Source organism: Sinohyriopsis cumingii, chromosome 6 (genome assembly GCF_028554795.1).
Source record: "Sinohyriopsis cumingii isolate HCF-2022 chromosome 6, ASM2855479v2, whole genome shotgun sequence".
NCBI classification, from domain to species: Eukaryota; Metazoa; Mollusca; class Bivalvia; order Unionida; family Unionidae; genus Sinohyriopsis; species Sinohyriopsis cumingii.
In genome coordinates this window covers 44,424,027-44,444,294 of record NC_142966.1, presented here as the reverse complement: position 1 = coordinate 44,444,294, position 20,268 = coordinate 44,424,027, and the positions used below count along the sequence as shown (strand labels likewise).

General features: G+C 32.8%; 1 protein-coding gene across 1 annotated transcript in view; it reads right to left on the bottom strand.

Moving 5' to 3' along the window:
* Window positions 1–1,040: 1,040 nt before the first annotated feature.
* The window catches only part of LOC149796828 (uncharacterized), a 275,249-nt gene continuing 256,021 nt past the window's right edge, over window positions 1,041–20,268 (bottom strand). The window contains exons 37-38 of the mRNA XM_089960653.1: window positions 14,163–14,206; window positions 1,041–11,603 (exon numbers count right to left, since the gene is read on the bottom strand). Of these exons, the coding sequence (XP_089816779.1) occupies window positions 11,487–11,603; window positions 14,163–14,206 (161 nt within the window). The 3' untranslated portion in view covers window positions 1,041–11,486. The remainder of the gene's footprint in view (window positions 11,604–14,162; window positions 14,207–20,268) is intronic.

Below are 20,268 nucleotides of genomic sequence, written 5' to 3'. Positions count from 1 at the left end.
TCAAATGACATACAAGACTGGAAGTGAACAAAATAAAATGGAAAAGGTTAAGTTTTCATATACAAAATACTGCTAGAAAACTTTGGAAGTCCTTGAAAATATTCTGTACAAGACTCTATGAATCAGGGTTTGATGTTCTTAACTTTGTGGAGTTTTCATTTCTTAAATTTTGCCAAGTATATAGAACATACTGATTTATATAATATTTTAAGACAAATGGATTACTTTGCCTGTGTGTGGCAGATGAAACTGAAAGAGTTGGTCAGAATGTACTGTAATTTGGCCAATCCATGATTTGGTTGATCCATGGAAATGAACAGTCTCCAAAATAAATAACTATCATTGATGCAAATATCTGGACTTTACAAAATAGTTTTCTGTCTATTAATGAAAATGATAAATTTTCCTAAATACTGTCCAGAACAGTATTACCTTTACTGTCATGATTGTGTATTGATGAGCCCAATACCTGGTAAGTATAAATGTTTAGGCAGACAAACCAGGTTTCAATATAACCTTGCTTGCCAAAAAAGAACACTTGCATAATTTATAAATTTTCCTTTAGCTGACATTTCCATTTTTTGCCTTTTGTTTGTAAAACTATATCAGCCTATTCATCAAGTACATGTGAAGCTGGTGGAGACAAGCTGATTAGACAATTTTTCTACTAACATGACCCAGTTCTAACGTCAATATTGTTTCATAATAAAAGAGTGTCTTTGACAACAGACTGTAACACCACAATCATATACATCAGATTATACAGTCCTTCTGAAAATGATGGTGATACAGTCTGCTGCAAATGATGGTGATACAGTCTGCTGAAAATGAGTTAAGTAGAACATTATGCTGACCTGTAAACCATAATTTGAAGAAAGCTCCCACGTGTGATTTAATATTTTCACATCAAATTTTATTTTAGGTACCGATGCTGATGGAGTGACAACTACATTTTACTTAAATGTGTTAGAGAAAAAAAATTCCAAAAGAAAATCCATGAATTTGTTCATTTTTATATATAAGACAAAAAGCAAATACAGTGGTGTATATATCAATTTATTATACCTTCATTCTATTATACTGTCTATAATTGCATATGTAAATACACTTTCCTTAATGTCTAACATCACCTATGTAATGCAAGGGGCATCTTGAAATATTCTAAAAATCTATACAATGTCATCTGATGCCACTCACATGTATATGAAAAAAATTGCATATATTCTGTGTAATGATTTTAATAACATAAAGACTGATTTACATACTGAATATCTGTCAGATATTTTACATGATTGCTTTCATATTTTCATCAACAAGTGTTTAACTAATCACAACATCTCTGAAACAACAACAACAGCAATAACATAAAAATTTGGCAGCAGCCGAAGAACAATTATGCTAACATTTACATTTGTCAGCAGACAGAAAACACAGATCTAGTATATTATTAAATGAACATTCTTGGTGCAAATAGTTCCGTTTTCAATTTACATTAAGGACACTAATTTAAAAGAAACATATTGACTGGTTAAGGGCATTCTGATATTATAACAGGTCAAAAACTAAATAAATGCAAGAAGACCAATCTTCAAGTATCAAGAATTATGATGAAATAGTTAATACCTGCAAAAACAAACAACAAAAAAATACTCCAACATATATCTTAAATTGTGATTTATAAAAGAAAATTGTAGGCAAGACTGCTCAAACTCATGAAAAATTGAGAACCCAATCTGACTGGTGAAAAGACTTCTCTACTTTAAATTTGAAACACAAATGAAACCTAATGAATTTCAAAACTGTGCAAAGCTGACAAGGTTTTGAAACTTTCTATTTGAATCCTTAAACTATGTAAATATCAAACCATTCTTTAAAATATTTTTAAAAAAATACAGAACCTTCTCTGTTCAGTTTATTTATCGGCACCCCTCAGACTTTATGCTGTGTTAAATTGAAGGTCATCAAGGTGTTCCACCCTCATGGCCTCTGATGAGGTTGCTTATACTCATTTGTTTCCAAAATGGCAATCAATTACCGCTAGTGACTGTTAATCAATACTACTGCTGGCGAGACTAAGTCATTAATTAATCACAAGGATAATGAAACCTAAATGGAGTATTTAGGTCAGATGCAAAACAACTGTCCAGAAACTGGGGCACATATACAGTCATGTTTTATTTTTTACTCTGTTTTGTTAAATTTAATAGGTACTTGATAATTTAGATTTCATTGAGGATTAATTTTCATATAGGAAGACTTCAACATTAATATAATGTCATGCAAATGACACAGAAGAACTTTCTTCTCGCTAAAGAAAAATGAGCTCCAAAGTAAAAAAGAGTGCTCAATTATTTTGCAAGCAAAAATGTCATACTTAAGATTGGAACAGTAATAATACTGTCTATACTCAATTATAAGACTAGTCTAACTGCAAACTGCATAGACCCAGATCGGCTGTCACATAATGCACTGGCCCATCTGAGTCTGTGCAGTTTAAGAGTAATCAACAGAACAAACAACACAGACCCTAATCTATAGGTGCATTATGCTACAGCAGATCAGGATCTATGTTGTTTGCAGTTGGACTAGACTTATAAGCGAGTAAATAAAGCAATAGCCGGCGTATATATCCTATCAAAGGTATGAAGTCAAAAATTGAAGGCAATATTTTGCAGATATCGGCTAATAACAGATTAACTATGACTGACATTGTCTGTAATAATTGGAGAAAAATGAAAGATTGTCATAAAAAGACTGCAAACAATGATGAAGTATTATGCAAAATTTATAAAAATGATAAAAAAACCATATATTACAGCAACTGCAGATCTACATAAATCTGCATTTGATTTTTCAATTGAATACAAAATCCTGGTCTTTTAAGATCTTTTTGGCGAGGGTAATTATTTATAATAAAGAATATGCTATCTGTCTTTTACTTTTTCTAATGCATTAGAGTGGAGATATTTGCTGCCTTGTGATTATCTTTATTCCAATAAGGCATTCTGTGAACAAAAAATGTGTTGATTAAAAAAAGGCAGTTACTTCTTGATAAATGAAAAACAGATCTTGAAATGCATCCATTCTTCAAAAATGGATGGAGCACATACCATTATTACTTGCTTATAAGTGGAGTCAAATTGCAATCAACAAAGATCCTGATCTGCCATAGAGATCAGGGTATATGTTGTTTGTTCTACTTACTACTCCTAACAATCTGCAGACTTTGATCTGCCAGCGCATGATGCAACAGCAGATCTGTGTCTGTATAGTTTGCAGTTGGATTCGACTTATAAGCGAGTATATACATAATAATCTGCATGGTGTCAGATCTGATCAGATCATGCACAATGCCCTACCAAACCTGTTACATGAACTCAAAATGTATGTTACATCCACTTAAAGCTAACTTTTGTAGGATGGGAAGTAAAATACCAAAGGGCTGTCCCATTTAAACTCCCTAGGTACCCAGGGAAGGCACATTTTAAAAAATGCATGCTAGGCTACTCAGATTATTCAGAGTTCGTATCAAAATGATACAAGATTCCAAACTGCATCTATGAGTGTCTATTCCAAATGAAAAGTGCCCTCCTGGGTCCCAAGTATATTTCACAACTATGACCTTGTCCAACCTTTGGTCCAGGATTTTGACAATATTAAATATTACTAAACATAATGTATCTAATCAGGTGTTAAAAAGAACATGACATCTGTGTACTTAGGGACAAGATATGACTATCTGACACTGCAACACCATCATACCTATCAAATATCAATATATACCCATCAGACATTTTAACACAATCATACCTGTTAGATATGAATATCCAGAATTTTAACAAAATCATACTAATCAGATATGAATATCTGACATTCTGCTATAATCATATCCATCATATATGAATATCCAATATTTTAACACAATTATACCCTTAAGACATTTTAACACAATCATACTCATCAGACATTTAAACACAATCATACCCATCAGATATGAATATCTGACATTTTACCAAAATCATATCCATCATATATGAATATCCAATACCCCTCAAACATTGTAACACAATCATACAAATCAAATATTTTAACACAATCATACCCATCAAATATTTTAACAAAATCATACCCTTCAAATATTTTAACACAATCATACCCATCAGATAAGAATTGTCTGCTGAAAACCCTGATGACAACCCGTTTGCATGATGCATGTCCCAAAAAGTTTCTAATCAGCATAAATTGTCCATATTCTCAAACATTTTACCGTTCACAAGATGTCATAAGCTTTAAATTCATTTAATAAATATTGTAAAGTGCTTTAAAAAATAAAGGTGAAAAAACGATTTGCATTTGTATGACCAAAACAATTTAAAATAACAATATTTTACAAACTTCCAAGTTTATTATACTGGCATCAAAATATAATTCAGTCATCTATATATTTATGCAAAGCTGAATATCAAATTTCCTTTATCTACCTCAAGTTGTTTATGTGCTAACAAGTTTCTCCCCCCACCCACCCTACAAAACATTTGGCCAAAACATACAGAAAATTGTAATAAAATACAACAATTTCATGAATTTCTCATAAATATTATCAGGTCGTCCACATACGAGTTAAAATATGCCTACTAAATTTAAATTGTCTATTCTATTGAGTTTTTTTGTCCCCTCAACAAGTTAACATGTGTTCAATTTGAAAAAAAATCCTGTAATGGCCTGAAAGTCTTTGGTCATAATAAAGGGCACAACATTTAACTGCTCTGTGGTTAATGGTATTTGTGCTATCATAGTAAAGTGATTCATCATGGCAGTATGGATGGAGAGGAGCAAATAAATATACCCTTTTCTCAAGTTCTGCTATTGCATTGGGGGCATCAAGAAAAGACCCAAACAGGCTTGAAATCGCACACTCTGCTGATATCTGCCTAGTAACTAAACGTAGGAGCAGTTGCCGAAGAATTTTGGGTAAGCAGGATTTCTGTAGGAATTTCTTCCAATACTGCTGATTGCAAATGTTATGAAAACAAAAACGTTTAGTTTTATTCTATTTTTAGTAATGGCAACCATATTTATGATCGATAAGCATTGCTTGTACAAATCTGAAAGACCTTCATGCAGTGCTTTTATCAACTTATGGTGTTTTTTTGAGAAATCATTTAGAGTTTTTTGTGCATGTTTCAAAACCCTTTGTACAAAAAAAGTTTTTTTTCTTCAAATATGGTCAAATTCGAGTGAGCAGTTCTTAAGAAGTTAAAAGGTTTATAGATTATTAAAAAGAATGACCATATCTGAGGGGTCAATATTGAGTTGCGTGATTTATGAGAAAAAGGCTTTTCTCTTTTAGTAGATCATTGTGGATCAATCTCACGCATGGTTGCAGTCAAATTTCGTGAAATTCTGATAGTGGTTTTGATGATTCTGACAAGTTGTTTCGTGGTTTTTCTATTTGTATTAATGGTGGCCATAATTTATGATACATCATCATCATTTGTATAAATTTGAAATGGCCTCAGTCCAGCATGCTTTCTGCCAACTTTTTGTTTAATCTGGTTCAATGGTCTTTGAGAACGCCTTGAAAATGGGAATCACTATAGGATTCACTACAGACAAGCAATGGATTCTAGGCCATACAATATGCTCGTGTGGCCCTATGGCTAAATGAGTTAAAAATCTTTTGAGTGTTCAAATATACTCAGTGTCTTAATCTTTGTAATTAAAAATCTTTCAAAAGCTAAATAAGACCCGATGAAATTAAATATTCTGGTAAATTGAAATATGATATAATGTACAACAGTTTAGAAATCAGATCTCAAGTTTTGCTCAGATCAACTGGCATTCCTAATGGCATTGGTTGCCGACTATTTAAAGATCAATGAATCATTCTGAATGCATATATTATAAGATCAGAAAATAATTAGCATGCAACTGTATATTTAATATCCTCCATGACACAAAAATTCATAGAATATCAGAAAAATTGTGCTAAATATGAACCCTGGAATGTCTAATATCCATCATGTACACATAAGATCTAAATAAAAATGTATCTTTTTTCAATGATTTGAATAACTATCTTATACTAATGATCCACATTTCAAATAAAAACTTTAGAACAATTAGTATTATAAAAATGGTTAAATAATGCTGTCATAAACTATATAATGTACAAAGGAAAAAAAGCCATGAAATAATATAAAATAGGAAAATTTACTGGAATACCTGGATTCAATTTATTTCATGTTATTATTCATAAATCAAGAATTTGAAGAAGAATCCATGTAAAATGATTTACCTACAAAGAAAATTGGACTTTTCCCCAATTAAAGGCATTATCTACAAATTTTAAACAACAAGAACAAAACAACAATAGTCTTTTGCAAAACTACAAATGTAACAGAAATAGCACATTCATGGTCATTTGAGTTAAGTTACTGAAATGTCCATTTATATTAATGTGACCATATTTTATGGATGATCTGCATCATTTGTATCAACTTCAAAGCCTCTCATTACAGGATGGCTTATCTCAATTTTGTCAAATTCTGCTTATGTGTTTTGGCTGTCACTTCAAGCATCTTCCATTTTTAGCTAGATCAGCTTCATTTTAAAAAAAGCCTTTCGGGCCAGTAAGCTCCCCGTCAAATAATTTCATAAACTTCTACTGAGCAGTGTTTGAAAGTAGTTGTTTAAAAGTTTTCCTATATTTAGCAATGATGGCTTGGATTGGCACTAACGGTGCAATCCTGAAAGTCCTTCATGCCAGGATGATGTTTGTCAAATCAGGTGAAACTCTTCAGTTGCGACTGAGAAGCTGAAAATCACAAATCTTGATTGATACATGATTGACGATGCATGCAGTGATATACCATAAGTTCACATAACTCATGGCAAATGAGTTAAATACTTAAATCTGTGGTGTGTGCACTGAACACTTGTCTATTAATACACATCTATCTGCCTCAGTGAGAGGCTAATGACATTGGTAGCTTTGAACAATTAGGTTTGTTTTGTGTATTAAAGCTACAATATTTTTCATGCATAGATAAATTCTGTACTGGCACTGACTAGATGTTCAAAGTTGACCATGGGCATTGGAGACTACTGTATAAACTATTAACAAAACGTACACATACCATATTTAACAAAGATTGTGTCTATAATTACATTAAACAGGACTCATTGTGCTAGTTATGATACAATTTTATAATTACAACTATGGTATATACTTTTTCAAATCCTCTTATTACACTAAGAATACCCATTATTTAAAATCATTTTCTGTACTTTATTTTCATGCAGTGAACTTTTTCTTATTAAGATTTTACATTTTTATTCCCGCAGAAATAGCTTAAAATTTACACACTTATTTGTACTGAAAATACTGATGGCTTAGAGGGTTGAGTGATAGCAATTTGCATCACATCTGTTTGATGAACACAACTCCATTGATACTGCTATTCATAGTCCATTTTACAATTGTAAATGCTCAATCTAAATAATCGCTATGATAATATTCCAAATTTTCTTAAAATTTTATATATCACTAGCAAAATGTATATAACATTTTAAACATTGCCTTGATAAATTACAGCAGGGATTTCCTTTCAAAGTATATTCTACTATTGTTTAAAGTATTTCCATCAGGGGAATAATATCCAAGGGATACAATTACTTCACAATTGAATCAGTTACATAATCTGAGTAGATTCCTTTGACCTGAAGGGTGGTATTAACTATAGCACGACTATACAGATTGCTAGTTATTATTACTACAAAGGATACTTATTACACCACTCCCTCGATTACTCGTGCCCTGATAACTCGCAAACCTGCTTATAATGCGGTGTCAGGCATGGATCCCATTTTTTAAACCCGAAAATACCCCCAAAATTCATCTCTATTTGTTGAACTTGAAGAAAATTGCGATCAAAATTGGTAATGGAAAATTTGATGTATCGCTCGTTTTATCGTTGAAAATGATAGATAGGACCTGGAAATTTTAATCAACACTATCAAATATCAAATTAAAAAATAGCTCATACAATTTTTTACATTTTCTTTCCAAACAACATTCCTAGTACACCACAATTAACAATATGTAAGGAAATTTTGATCAATGAAAATGTCACTTACGCCAAGTGGAGTCAGTACTTTAATAAATAAATACAAATTAAATACATTTTTATCAATTGAAATTTGTGTTCTAGTTCAATCTTTTAGTTACGTTTAAGTGTAATCGTCATAAATGCAATGTGTCCTCTTGTAATTAAACATAAAATGTGTCAATCTACCATAACAGCTATGTCCGTGTGCATTTCTCTGAGAACCTAATTAAGTGCTGACCGTATTTTGATAACTGACTTGTGGAAGTATTTGTTGCATTGTTGCACTGAATTAAAAGCTGGCCTCCTTTGTATTATCATGTTAATTATGTCTTTTGAATAACAAAAAAGGAGGTGGAATAAAAGAAAAGTTAAAAGGCACAAAAATCGGACTAACTTAAAACCTAGCGGCATCGGTCATATGTCAGGTGAACTCACTTCATTTGATCAATCGAACACTGTAATAAACGTTATTGTGTATGTAACAGAAACTACCTTAAATTAACTGACTCTTTCAAAACTGTGATCAAAGATAACAAGGCAGCCAAGCGAAATGAACACTTCGTAAAATACAGAGCTTGATTTCACAGATACAGACCATTGTGGGCAAGCGAGTTTCAGAAAATTCTTGAACTGGCATTTAGAGATATTCTCAGGGATGATAAGAAATTTCATTATTACTTCCACTGAAATCACGACATTAACATTGTACTAATTGAACAATAAAAAATTGAGTTTCGACGTAGACATGTCATGAAATAAATGTTGCGTGTTTTTGAAGAAAAAAAAGGAATCTTGTTTGGTGGTGTATCAACAGTTAGTCTAGTTCCCAAAATATGGACTACCGATTTGGCAAGATACTATTAAACACCACTACAGGAACCAGACTCATCAAGAAAACAAAAAAGCAGTGATGTAATACACAGATTTTTTGCGTACATGTGAAGGTTGTTCAAACCAGTTGGAATGATCTTTCATATGTTGGATATTTTGAAAAAAAAATGTTATTTAAACAGAATAACGAACAACTTCATTAGAAAAAGCGCATTATTACAATTTTTTATCGTCGTGATTGTAAAATGAGGATTTAGTCATTAAACAGCCCAGCTCCCTAACGCTGCTCCCCACCCATTATGGTTTTCTCGATGTCAAAGCAATTTTTTTCTTCTCAATTTTTGGAGGTCGTGTATAGTGCGATCTATGTTTGTGGACCCTGTTGTGTGCGAGTTATCGAGGGAGAGGTGTATAAGAGAATGGATACTTTGCCACAGACATGGAGGGAATAATATCTCACTAAGACAAAAAGTAATTAATTGTGTATATGAAATTACAGACAGTACAGTATTGCCAAACCCTTTGACATACTCAAACCTTTGGTCAAGAATCAACTTCATATATTTTGACAATTAAAAATAATAGGTATCACCAGAAAAGAATACATTTTCAATACAAAGAATCTGCTTCACATACAATATAACCATTTAAAAACATTTATTGGAATTCATTTGAAATTTTAATTAAGAAAAATACAAGATGCAAATGATATTAACTCTGACATTTCTGCATACACCAAGTTGGAATGGCAGTGAGTCCTACTTCATTGCCTTTCACAACAAAGCTTGTGCCACACAGTTCCAGGTCAAAATAATGTATAACCTGGACTGTAAATGGAAGCCATTGCAAACATGTACATTTATTTAAAAACAAAGAAAAAGGTCTGGGGCATCCAAAGGTACTTTAAAGTTGTTTCAACACTTTTGAGAAAAAAAAAATAATGCCAAAGCTGGGATATTGAGCCCACAATCAAAGCATTGTGGAAAAACTTTTGGTGCCTGAAGAGAATGTTGTCTTGCCTGTCACTAATATGGGCTTGGGGAAAAAGAAGGGGAAAAAAACACACTTTTGTCATGTGATAAATAGTACTTCGTATATTAAATAAAAATTTTCAAAATCACTGAATAACATTATTCATTTCATTATAGAAATCATTAAACTTATTTCATAACTATTATTTAAACTTATCACCGATACATCCTCTATTGGTACAAAGTAACAACTGTAATGGAATAACATCAACAGAAACTGAACAATGAAACAATAATGAAAGACAATAATTAAGGTACATGACCTGTGCATTCTAAACACACATTTACCAGTATATAGTAAGACTGATGCAGTCTCTATTTATCTGGCTTGATATCAAATAAGAACCTGTAAGTTTTCCTAACCCCTATTACTGTGGTTCTTTGATCCAATGGTCTTCAGGGTTCCTAGTAATTATTGCCACAGTGGATAAAAATATCCATATGTAGTTAATTTATAATGAAGCAGAGAGCAGGCAATTTGACCCCAACTGAACATGTACATACAGAAAGGCATATTTTGTCATGAACATGACTATCATGAATAACATATATGCATCCACCATTTTTTTCTGGAGAGGGACTACTGTATTCAAGATATTAAACTAACCAGAAATCTGTCCATATATCATGAATGCCCCAAAAATATAATGCAGCCAAAGGAAGAATTTTTACGTGGACGTAACTCCAATAAAATTTAGCAGAAAATGGTGAAAATCAAACTAAGTGTAGGCCTTCTTGAAGCAAAGCCTCATACCAAATTTGGTTTGAATGCATAAAAAAGTCCTTCACCAGTTACTGTGTGAACACAATTGTGGGTACACCTGCAACACTATCATCTCCACCTCTGACATGGATATAGCAGGGAGTGGGGGGTGGGTATAAAAAATGGCACCTACCGGACATATGATTAAGCTGTGAATGCAAGTCCATGTCATATTTGTCAATGACAAGACAAAATCAAATCAGTTGCGTTTTACAAGATTTACAAAAGTCTTCACAAGAAGTATCATAAGGAAACCATCGACACTAATTTATTTGAGATACCATATATATTAGCTTACAAGTCACACTGCAAACAACAAAAAAATGATGATCTGCCATAGCATAATGCACCTGCAGATCAAGGTCTGTTGTTTGTTTGTTCTACTAATCACTCCAAACAAACTGCATAGACCCAGATCTGCTAGCATTATGCAAGGATAGGTTTGAGTCTGTGCAGTTTGCAGTTGGACTAGATTTTTGAATATATATGGTAACTACATAGAAAAATTCTCAGTACCTCCATAATTAGAAAATAACAATGTTGTATTTCACACAGACTTGATAATTAAAAACTTACAAGGTGAAACAACCTATCCATATTGCAAATCTATGATTCCTGCTAAAAAAAAAAGTATATGGCAGCTCTATGATTCTGCTGACTAGATGGGCAAACAGAAGACATACATGATGATCCAGAATCCTCACAGCTGACCAAATGGACAGTGTCCTTGAAACACACTGACTGTTGTCTTCAGACTAATGATTCTTCACTGTTGTCATCAAACTGGACATCATACACATCTATTAGGCCCGGGTTATAAAAATCAGGTTGCTTAATGAAGTTCTTAAACCTCACTTGCTTCCGATTCTATGAAGAAAAGAAAAAGAAAATGACTTTTTATTTTTCACTACAATTTTGATATTGCATTTGCAGTTCCTATTCATACATAAATGGATAGAAAATCAATTACATTTGTTTGTTGACATTATTTAGAAAATATAAAATAACTTATCAGTGTTATTTTATTGTAACAGAACATGAGGCCCATGTGGGCTGAGATCACTCACCTGGCCAACCTCTAGCTAAAAGCCATATGCAAAGGCAGTTAACCAAGAAATTTTATTCTTGCTATGTTTTAACATTTTTCTATTTTTAGTAACAGCAGATATATCTGATGACAGACTGATATAAATTATACAAACTTGACAGGCTTCATGCCAGAATGCTTTCCTTTAAGTTTGGTCAAATTCTGTTATGTGGTTTTTGCATATGGGTTCCAAGATTTTTCTATTTTTTTCTAATAGCAGCTATATTTATGTCAAAAAGCATCCTTTGTACAAATTTCAAGGGACTTCATGCCACAGTTGGTCAAACTCCATTCAGCTTTCTTTTCAAAGGTGTTTCTATTTTTAGTAACAACAGCCATTGTTGATAGTGGATCATCATAAGTTGTATCAAAATGAAAGCTTTTATGCTAAATATCCTTTATATCAAATTTGCTCAAATTCTGCTCAATGGTTGTGTGAAAGATTTTTCTATGTTTAATAACAGAAGCCATATTGGAAGGTACATCGGCACCATCTGCAAAAACTTGACTATAGCTAGACACACCAGGTGGCTGCTCAAGGCAGGTGGCAGGGGGGTTGGTGGGTGATTGGGAGGATGGAGCATGTTCCAAATCAATTTAAAAAGATTCAGAATTGTCAAGGAGGCAACATGTGGAAAATGTATATATGATTGTTCATGTCAGTGCAAAAATGAGACAATGATAGCCAAAAACAAATCTTCAAACTAATGGACAAAAAGAGACATTTTAAATTTGTGCTGGTGTGTTTGTGCTGTGGGGGAGGGAGGGGTCTTACAATACCTGTATCTATCCTTCTAATAGACTTGGGTTTGGCAAAACAATCTACCTTGTCTTCCCTGCCAAACACACAAATGATACATCTTTCACAGACTTCCACAAATGAGTTCTAATTTTTAATGTTAACCATAATGCAATCACTACTTCAAAGTCAGACTTGTGTCCTGACTCCTATTTGCTTCATGCAAGCAAGACAATATTGGTTATAAAACCTTCATTAGACCATGGATCACCTAAATTAATGAGCTTTTGCTTTGAAAGGACCAAAAATGTAATATCATTCTGATTATAACAAACAGCAATTTACCAAAATCAAGCACCATCTGTTTTATTCAAAGTATCACAACAAGGACAGGTGACTGAGCCATTCCCATCACTTACAAATTCTTTAATCAATTTGAAAATGTATATAAATCACTCTGAATAATGTCAAAGTGTGCATTTTACTCAAAATCACTGCAGATTTAAATGAGCTGAACGTACAGTACTAAATTTAAAACCTTACCTTTCTAAATGTAATCATTCAATATTAAAAACAGAAATAAATTCCATCATTTTTTAGACTGGCAATTTGTAATTTGTTTACAATGGGCAGTATCAGGCCTACACAGAAGTGAATGGATCTCAGTCAACACGTCAATACCTTCATTTTATAAGCTGATTGTTCACAGTAAAATGATACTTCCTATATCAATAAATGAACCTGGTTTACTTACCAGCATCTTCTATCTCCTAGTATGCATAAAACGAAAGTGAAGAGTTTTAAATTTTTAATTAGAGCACTAGGCCCGGTTAACAATGCAGTTTGCAGTTGGATTTGACATACAAGTAAGTACAAACAGTACATTGCAAAAATAGACGGTTCTTATACTTCTAGTGGAAAAAATTGGACAAAAGCAGTAATCTATACTGGGGTTTGCACTGAGACAAGGAAATCGCAGTTGAGGGGTTACATTTTCTGTCTTCCAGCATTTCAGGGAGACATAAATTATAATCCTTTGACTGAGATTTCCTCGTCTCGGTGCAAACCCCAACACAGATTTTATTAATGCACCATACATTTACTGAAGAATATAATGCAACTGTTTTCCTTCATATTCCATGAAATAGCCGGATGGCCTAAGCTGAACGTATTTATCTGATGGATGCATAGCTAAGGTTGTAGTTCTATGACAAGAACTTTACTTCACACACACGATGAAATTTTGCTTGAAAATTCAAAGCCCCTTCTCAGAAATAAGTCTAATTTGTAAAAACACAGCAAAAGAATCCAATTAAAATGTATGCATGCTTACAAGTCGAGTCTACCTGCAAACAATATAGACCCTGAGCTGTGTCACATAACATACAGCTCATACCATGCAAATAATGTCATTTTCACTTATTTTATATCAATTTTTGCACAATATTACCTTATTTCATGATACTTAGATTTGTATCTATATTACAGTTATATTCTGCATTTGGGCTTCATATTTTTTGCAGCCATTTTGCATGAAAATAAAAAGCCACTAATAACACTGAATTAGCACTAACTTACATAATTTTATTTTCATTATTACCTGTATTTTGGTTGCAGTTACCACGGATGGCGCATCAGTCTCACCTGCAAAAAAAAAGTTATTTATTTTTATCATTTTACCAATACACATTCACAGGACTGAGAGCCTACTATGAAATCACCCAATCACCATTATCTGTCTCGAGATCGTGTGAATGTACAATGAAATTTCAAGTCTGTTTCTCTGTTCAAATGAATTTGATAATGAATAAAATTTGTGAAACACTGAACCAAATGGCTATTTTAAGGAGCACTGTGTTGGCAAATTCTTTTCATCTGAGTTCCTTCTTAGAGACATCAGTCACATCATTGAGGAATAAACAAATTCATGCGAAAACAAGAGTCCCTCAAAGGGACCGATGCTCTACTTTGCAAAAAGAATTTTCAGGAATCCAAGACAAGACCATTTCTTCCTTTTAACTGTTGGATGTTGAAATCATCTCTGACATTCTTCAGCAATAACAAGATATTCAGATTAGCTATCAGCATTACACATACCGGATGTTGGCTTGGCGCCTTTTTTTGTTTAGGGCAATGTGTACAACGTTAAAATGTCTTTGGTGACAACCCCATTTCATAATTATCATGCATTCAGTGATATGCTTTTTAAGTCATTGTGGCTGGATGTATGACTGCCATCATTTTCATTACAATCAACTAGGTATCATAAGAAGTCTATTGGTGAAAACCCCATACTGATATAGCCATCCATTTGGAAAGTAGAAGAAAAAATGTTACTTTCAAGACATGGCTTTCCATTTAGAAGTAGCAATAACAAAATTTTCAAGATCATTACTGTAGTTGCCATATTGGAGGTCAGACCAGCATCATTTTCATTTAAGACCAACTGGACATCATAAGACCAACTGGACATCATAAGAAGTCTTCTAGTGAAACCATGTCCATTTGACCTTATGTTCATGTAGAAATGTATGTACCAGTAGTTTAGAAGGAGTAACAAACACATGGAAGTTTAGAAGAAGTAACAAACACATGGAAATGTTTGGTCAGACTACAGACAACAGACCAACCCATGAGCTCTTCTGGTCTATGACAAGTAGAGTTAATAAAAAATAATTAGTTGCATTATTTTGTTATTTTGTTCAGCATGCCATATCAGTATTCATATTTCAAATCAGCATCAAACATTACAAACTGCATCTGATTCCTTCATTTACCTCTACAATTCATTTCTGTTTGAAAAGATAATTGTAACTCATACAAGGGACCTCATAAACAAGGCAATATTTCTGTGAAATCCTTGTCAACACAATGCTATGTGCTTTGTGGTTTCCAAGATTGTTAACAGAAAATATTGTTTACAATAATTACACCATGGTTGCATGAGAAGGAATAAATGTGTCTAAGTTAAACACTGCCATAGACAAATACATTTCTCCTGATTTCATGTTTAGTATACTGTGTCCACTGTATCCTAAATTATATCCATCAAAACTGAAGAGAATTACTGCAACTTAGCTCATTTTTGTGGAGTACACATTTCTCTTAATTTTATGACTGCTGAAAATGAGTAATTTAAATAATCAGCAAACAATGATCCTTCTGTGGAAACAATGCGAGCCCATCCTTATGCCATGATCCTTCTGTGGAAACAATGGGATCCCCTCTTTATTCCAAGATCCTTCTGTGAAAACAATGGGACCCCTCCTTATCCATGATCTTTCTGTTGAAACAATGGGACCCCCTCCGTATCCATGATCCTTCAGTGTAAACAATGAGACACATTTCTTATTCCATAAGCCTTCTGTGAAAGCAGTGTAATCTCTTCCCTATTTGATGATCCTTCATTTTGGAAACAATGGGACCCATTCCCAGTTGCATGCTCCTGATGTAGAACAGTGGGACCCCTTCCCCATTCCATGATCCTTCCGTGGAAACAATGGGATACTTTCCCCAATCCATGATCATTCTGTGGAAACAATGGGGCACTGTCCCCAATCCATGATCCTTCAATGGAAACAATGGGACACCATCCCCAATCCATGATCCATCAATGGAAACAATGGGACCCTTTCACTTTTCCACTAACTGAAGAAGAATGTTTATTGCATATTAGCCTCTTGGTCTTTTGCAAACAGAAATATACAAAATTAATTTATACCAAAATCAATTTGTGGCATATTAAACCATATGAAGTGCAAATCAGTGTCTGCAAATCAAAGAGTATGAGTGAAAATGAAGTAGTATTAATCATAATGAAAACTTTACATGCATGCATCAAAATATGAATCATTATGAAGTAATAAACAATCTGAAGACAAAAGCAGAACAAAAAAAAGCAAAATACAAACAATCACATTAAAAAGAAGAGCAAAAAGTCAGTACATTATTAGCAACTGAAGCAGTGAAACAACAAAATTTAAATATACATAATTATCATCTTTTACATTAGCTTACTGAAGCTGGTTTAGAAATGTACTTTTTATTCAACAGTTAATAAATTCATTGAAAGAAGCTGGTTGAGAAAGTGTACTTTTTATTCAGCAGTTAATAAATTCACTGAAAAAAGCTGGTATAGAAATGTACTTTTTATTCAACAGTTAATAAGTTCACTGAAAGATTATAGTGCAGACTTCAACAATTCAATGTGAAGTTTAAAAGATCTAAAAATAAAAATTACTTAAACTCTGTATAAAAATAAACAAAATTCATGGTAATAGGTGATTATGTTAGTTGGTGTCATGGGGAGAAACATCAAATCCCATTCTCATATCTGCATAACAGAATTTATCTGTGGATGGATGCATAGCAGCAACAATTTAAATCTGTTTTTTCTGGACATCAAAGAGACAATTAAATGCTGTAAATCAAAAAATAATAATAATAGTAATAATAATAATATAATAATATCATAAAGGGTAACTATGAGAAAACCTGATATAATTTGCTTTGCTGTAACATGGATTTAGATATAATGGTCTTGGCATGGTTTCTACAGTCATTATAACTTCTTTACCAGTTTCTCCTAAATGATTTATTAATTACTGCAAAGTCTGATGGCCAAAGAAAATAAGAGCTTGATTTGTTAATCTTGTGAGATGTGCTATATTTTAAAGAAAAATACGCTTGAATAAAAATTTGTTCTTTCATATCAATAAAGATGTTCAATGTTTCAGTTGGTGAACATTTATTTTATTTATGTCAAAAGTCACTGCACTTTGTTGTTAGTGTGTTAATTTTTAAAGGCATAAGCTTTTTAAAAAGTGATAACTGTTACTCTAATTTGTCTTGAGCAAAAAAGCCATTCACTTTTCTTTCAACTTGTGTTTTTCAGTTTGTTATGTGTACAATAAACTAGCATATGGTTTTGTTCTTCAGAAGCTGCCACTGTTAAACAAATCTACTAATTTACTTACCTAATTAAGTAGCTACAATTCAACAAAGTTAACTTCACAGTGAAAGGTTGTTACAACTATCAGGCATGGCTTAATAATTATAAAAAAATCACAACATGAAAGTGACTGCCATATTCATGAGGCATTACCATTATGTTAGCCACTCATCATCAAGTTCTTTAAAAAAAGTCTTAAAATCTTATCCCAGCTGTCTGTGCCTAGATAATTCGTAAAAGATATTTTGTGTATGTTTCATTAGCTTCTTGAGTTTATTAGCATGGGATTAAGTATTCAGATGTGAACAGAATCTAGCAGAGAAAATTCTAGATAGAGTGTATATGTATGTATGTATGTGTATATATATATATATATATATATATATATATATATATATATATATATATATATATATATATATATACACACACACACACACACACATACGGATACCATTTAGGGACCTTGACACATGTACTCCTGAATACTGAACTGTAATGGTGTCCAACCTTTCCTTATGTTATCTTTAAAAAAAATATATATTTTGACAAATCATTATCAATGCCTGGACAATAAAAAATTAGGCTTCTTTATTCACATTGAAATTAAATTATTACTAATTCCCTGTTACTAAGGCAATGAGAAAAGTTCATGAATACATATAAAATTTAATCAATTGAACATTTTGCAATAATGTATATACGCAATTGCATCGTTGTCTGTAGAAAATTAAATACAAAATAAGTAATCAATGTGTTTTCACTATTTATCGTTTAATTTAATTAATTTGTAGCTATGCAATTATGCATTGTCCCACTCCACCATAACCTAGTTGATAATCATGCACAATTTTCTCATTTAATTGACTTGTCAAGACAGTGTATTACACAACTGCACTCTGTGGACACCTGACCATCACATTAGAGTGAGGTTTCCCTGTACACCACTCCCCTGATAACTCCCTAACCTGTTTATAATGTGAGGTCAGGCATGGGTCCCATTTTTTAAAACTAGACAGTACCCCCAAAAATTAGCTCGTCAGTTGAACATGAAGAAAATTGGAATCAAAACTAGACAGAAATGTTGATATCATGAAAAATGGTAGTTAGTACCCAGAAATTAGAATCACCATCATGAAATTCTAAACTTTCAATAAGAAGTTGTGTATTTTGTTCAATTTTCTTTCCAAACAAAATCTTAGTATGTTATAAATACCAATATTCAATGAAATTTCAATCAATGAAAATGTCACTAATGCCTACAGATTGCATCACTTTAATAAATAATTAACTAATTAAATCAGACTTATCAAGTAAAATTCATGTTTTTTTAGTTCTCTTTTAATTCACTTTCAGTGTCAAATGTGATATGTCCTCTTGTATTCAAATGTAAAGATGTCAACCTACCATCAAAGCTATGTCTGTAAGTATATGTATGAGAACCTAATTAAGTGCCACAAAACAAACATCTGTAGTTTATGGAAAATCAACAACAAAAAGCACTGATGCAATACACAATCTTTTCACATACACATACTGAAACTTTTGGATTAGTTCCTAATGATCTTTCTGAGGTTGGGAATCTTGAAACCCAAGTTAATATACACAAAAATGCTAATAACTTCTCTTTCTGAGGATGGGCATCTTGAAACTAGGGGTGAAACGATTCCATGAGCCATGTATCGATACAATTCAAGATACATAGCCTGCGATATGATACATATTGATACACTTTATGGTCTTTCCATTTTTGAAAGGTAGGTGGTGTCCTTTATGTTGGCATACTGGTTTTATTTCCAGTATGCAAATTACAGATAGATATATAGTTATCATATATTTATATGCAATTCTCATCGATGAAAAGAAAACAAAAATACTTTCAAACAGACTACCTGTTGGTTGTCAGTGAATTTTATTTAACGTTTTAGGCTATTTAATGGTGGCTCCATATAACTCACTTTAGCCACCAGGTCCTTTGTTTTGCACTGCAAGAATGCTTTGAACACATCTTATTACCAATTTCGTGTCTAACTTCAACTTGGAAAACGTGATGATGTTAACTCCAAAACAGAAGAAATAAAGCAATTTCCTCGTGCAAGGAAAATCTCATCTAGAACAAATCTGGGCATGGGAATGAGGATGTATACCAACAAAATCTACCACATTCTACTTCCTGCAGACGCAAAAGAATTTTTTTACAAAAGGCGATGAACTTCAGCTCCTTGAAATCTGCCCAATAGCTGATCCTCTGGTAATTTTATTTATTCCATCTGCACCTTCATTACTGGTTTAATATCTCTGCATAAAAAGAGAAATTCCAAATTCGTTCCCTATGTACAATTTAAAGAAAGTTGCTGCCCGGATCTTATCTTAAAGGGGACTTCACCCTTTGTCACCGAAAGAAGGGGAGAATAGAAAAGAAGGGGGAGGAGGAGACAGTCATGGTTCAGTATTTACCTAACACTTCAATATTCCACTTTTCAGAGTTCTACTGAAATCAGAATCTTTAAAAGATGTCACCTCTAGCTGTATAAGTATTAATCTGTCAATTATTCCTGAGCATAATCTGTTCCTTATCTGTGTATGAGTATTTGTCTGTGTATGAGTATTTGTCTGTGTATGAGTATTTGTCTGTGCTTCCTTCTGAAAGGGCATATGCATAGCTAGCTTTGTCAGCTTGAAGATTTTGGGAAACTGATCTTTGTCGCTGTTATTTAGAATTTTCCAGAGTTCACAGTTATTATCTTTTGGATAC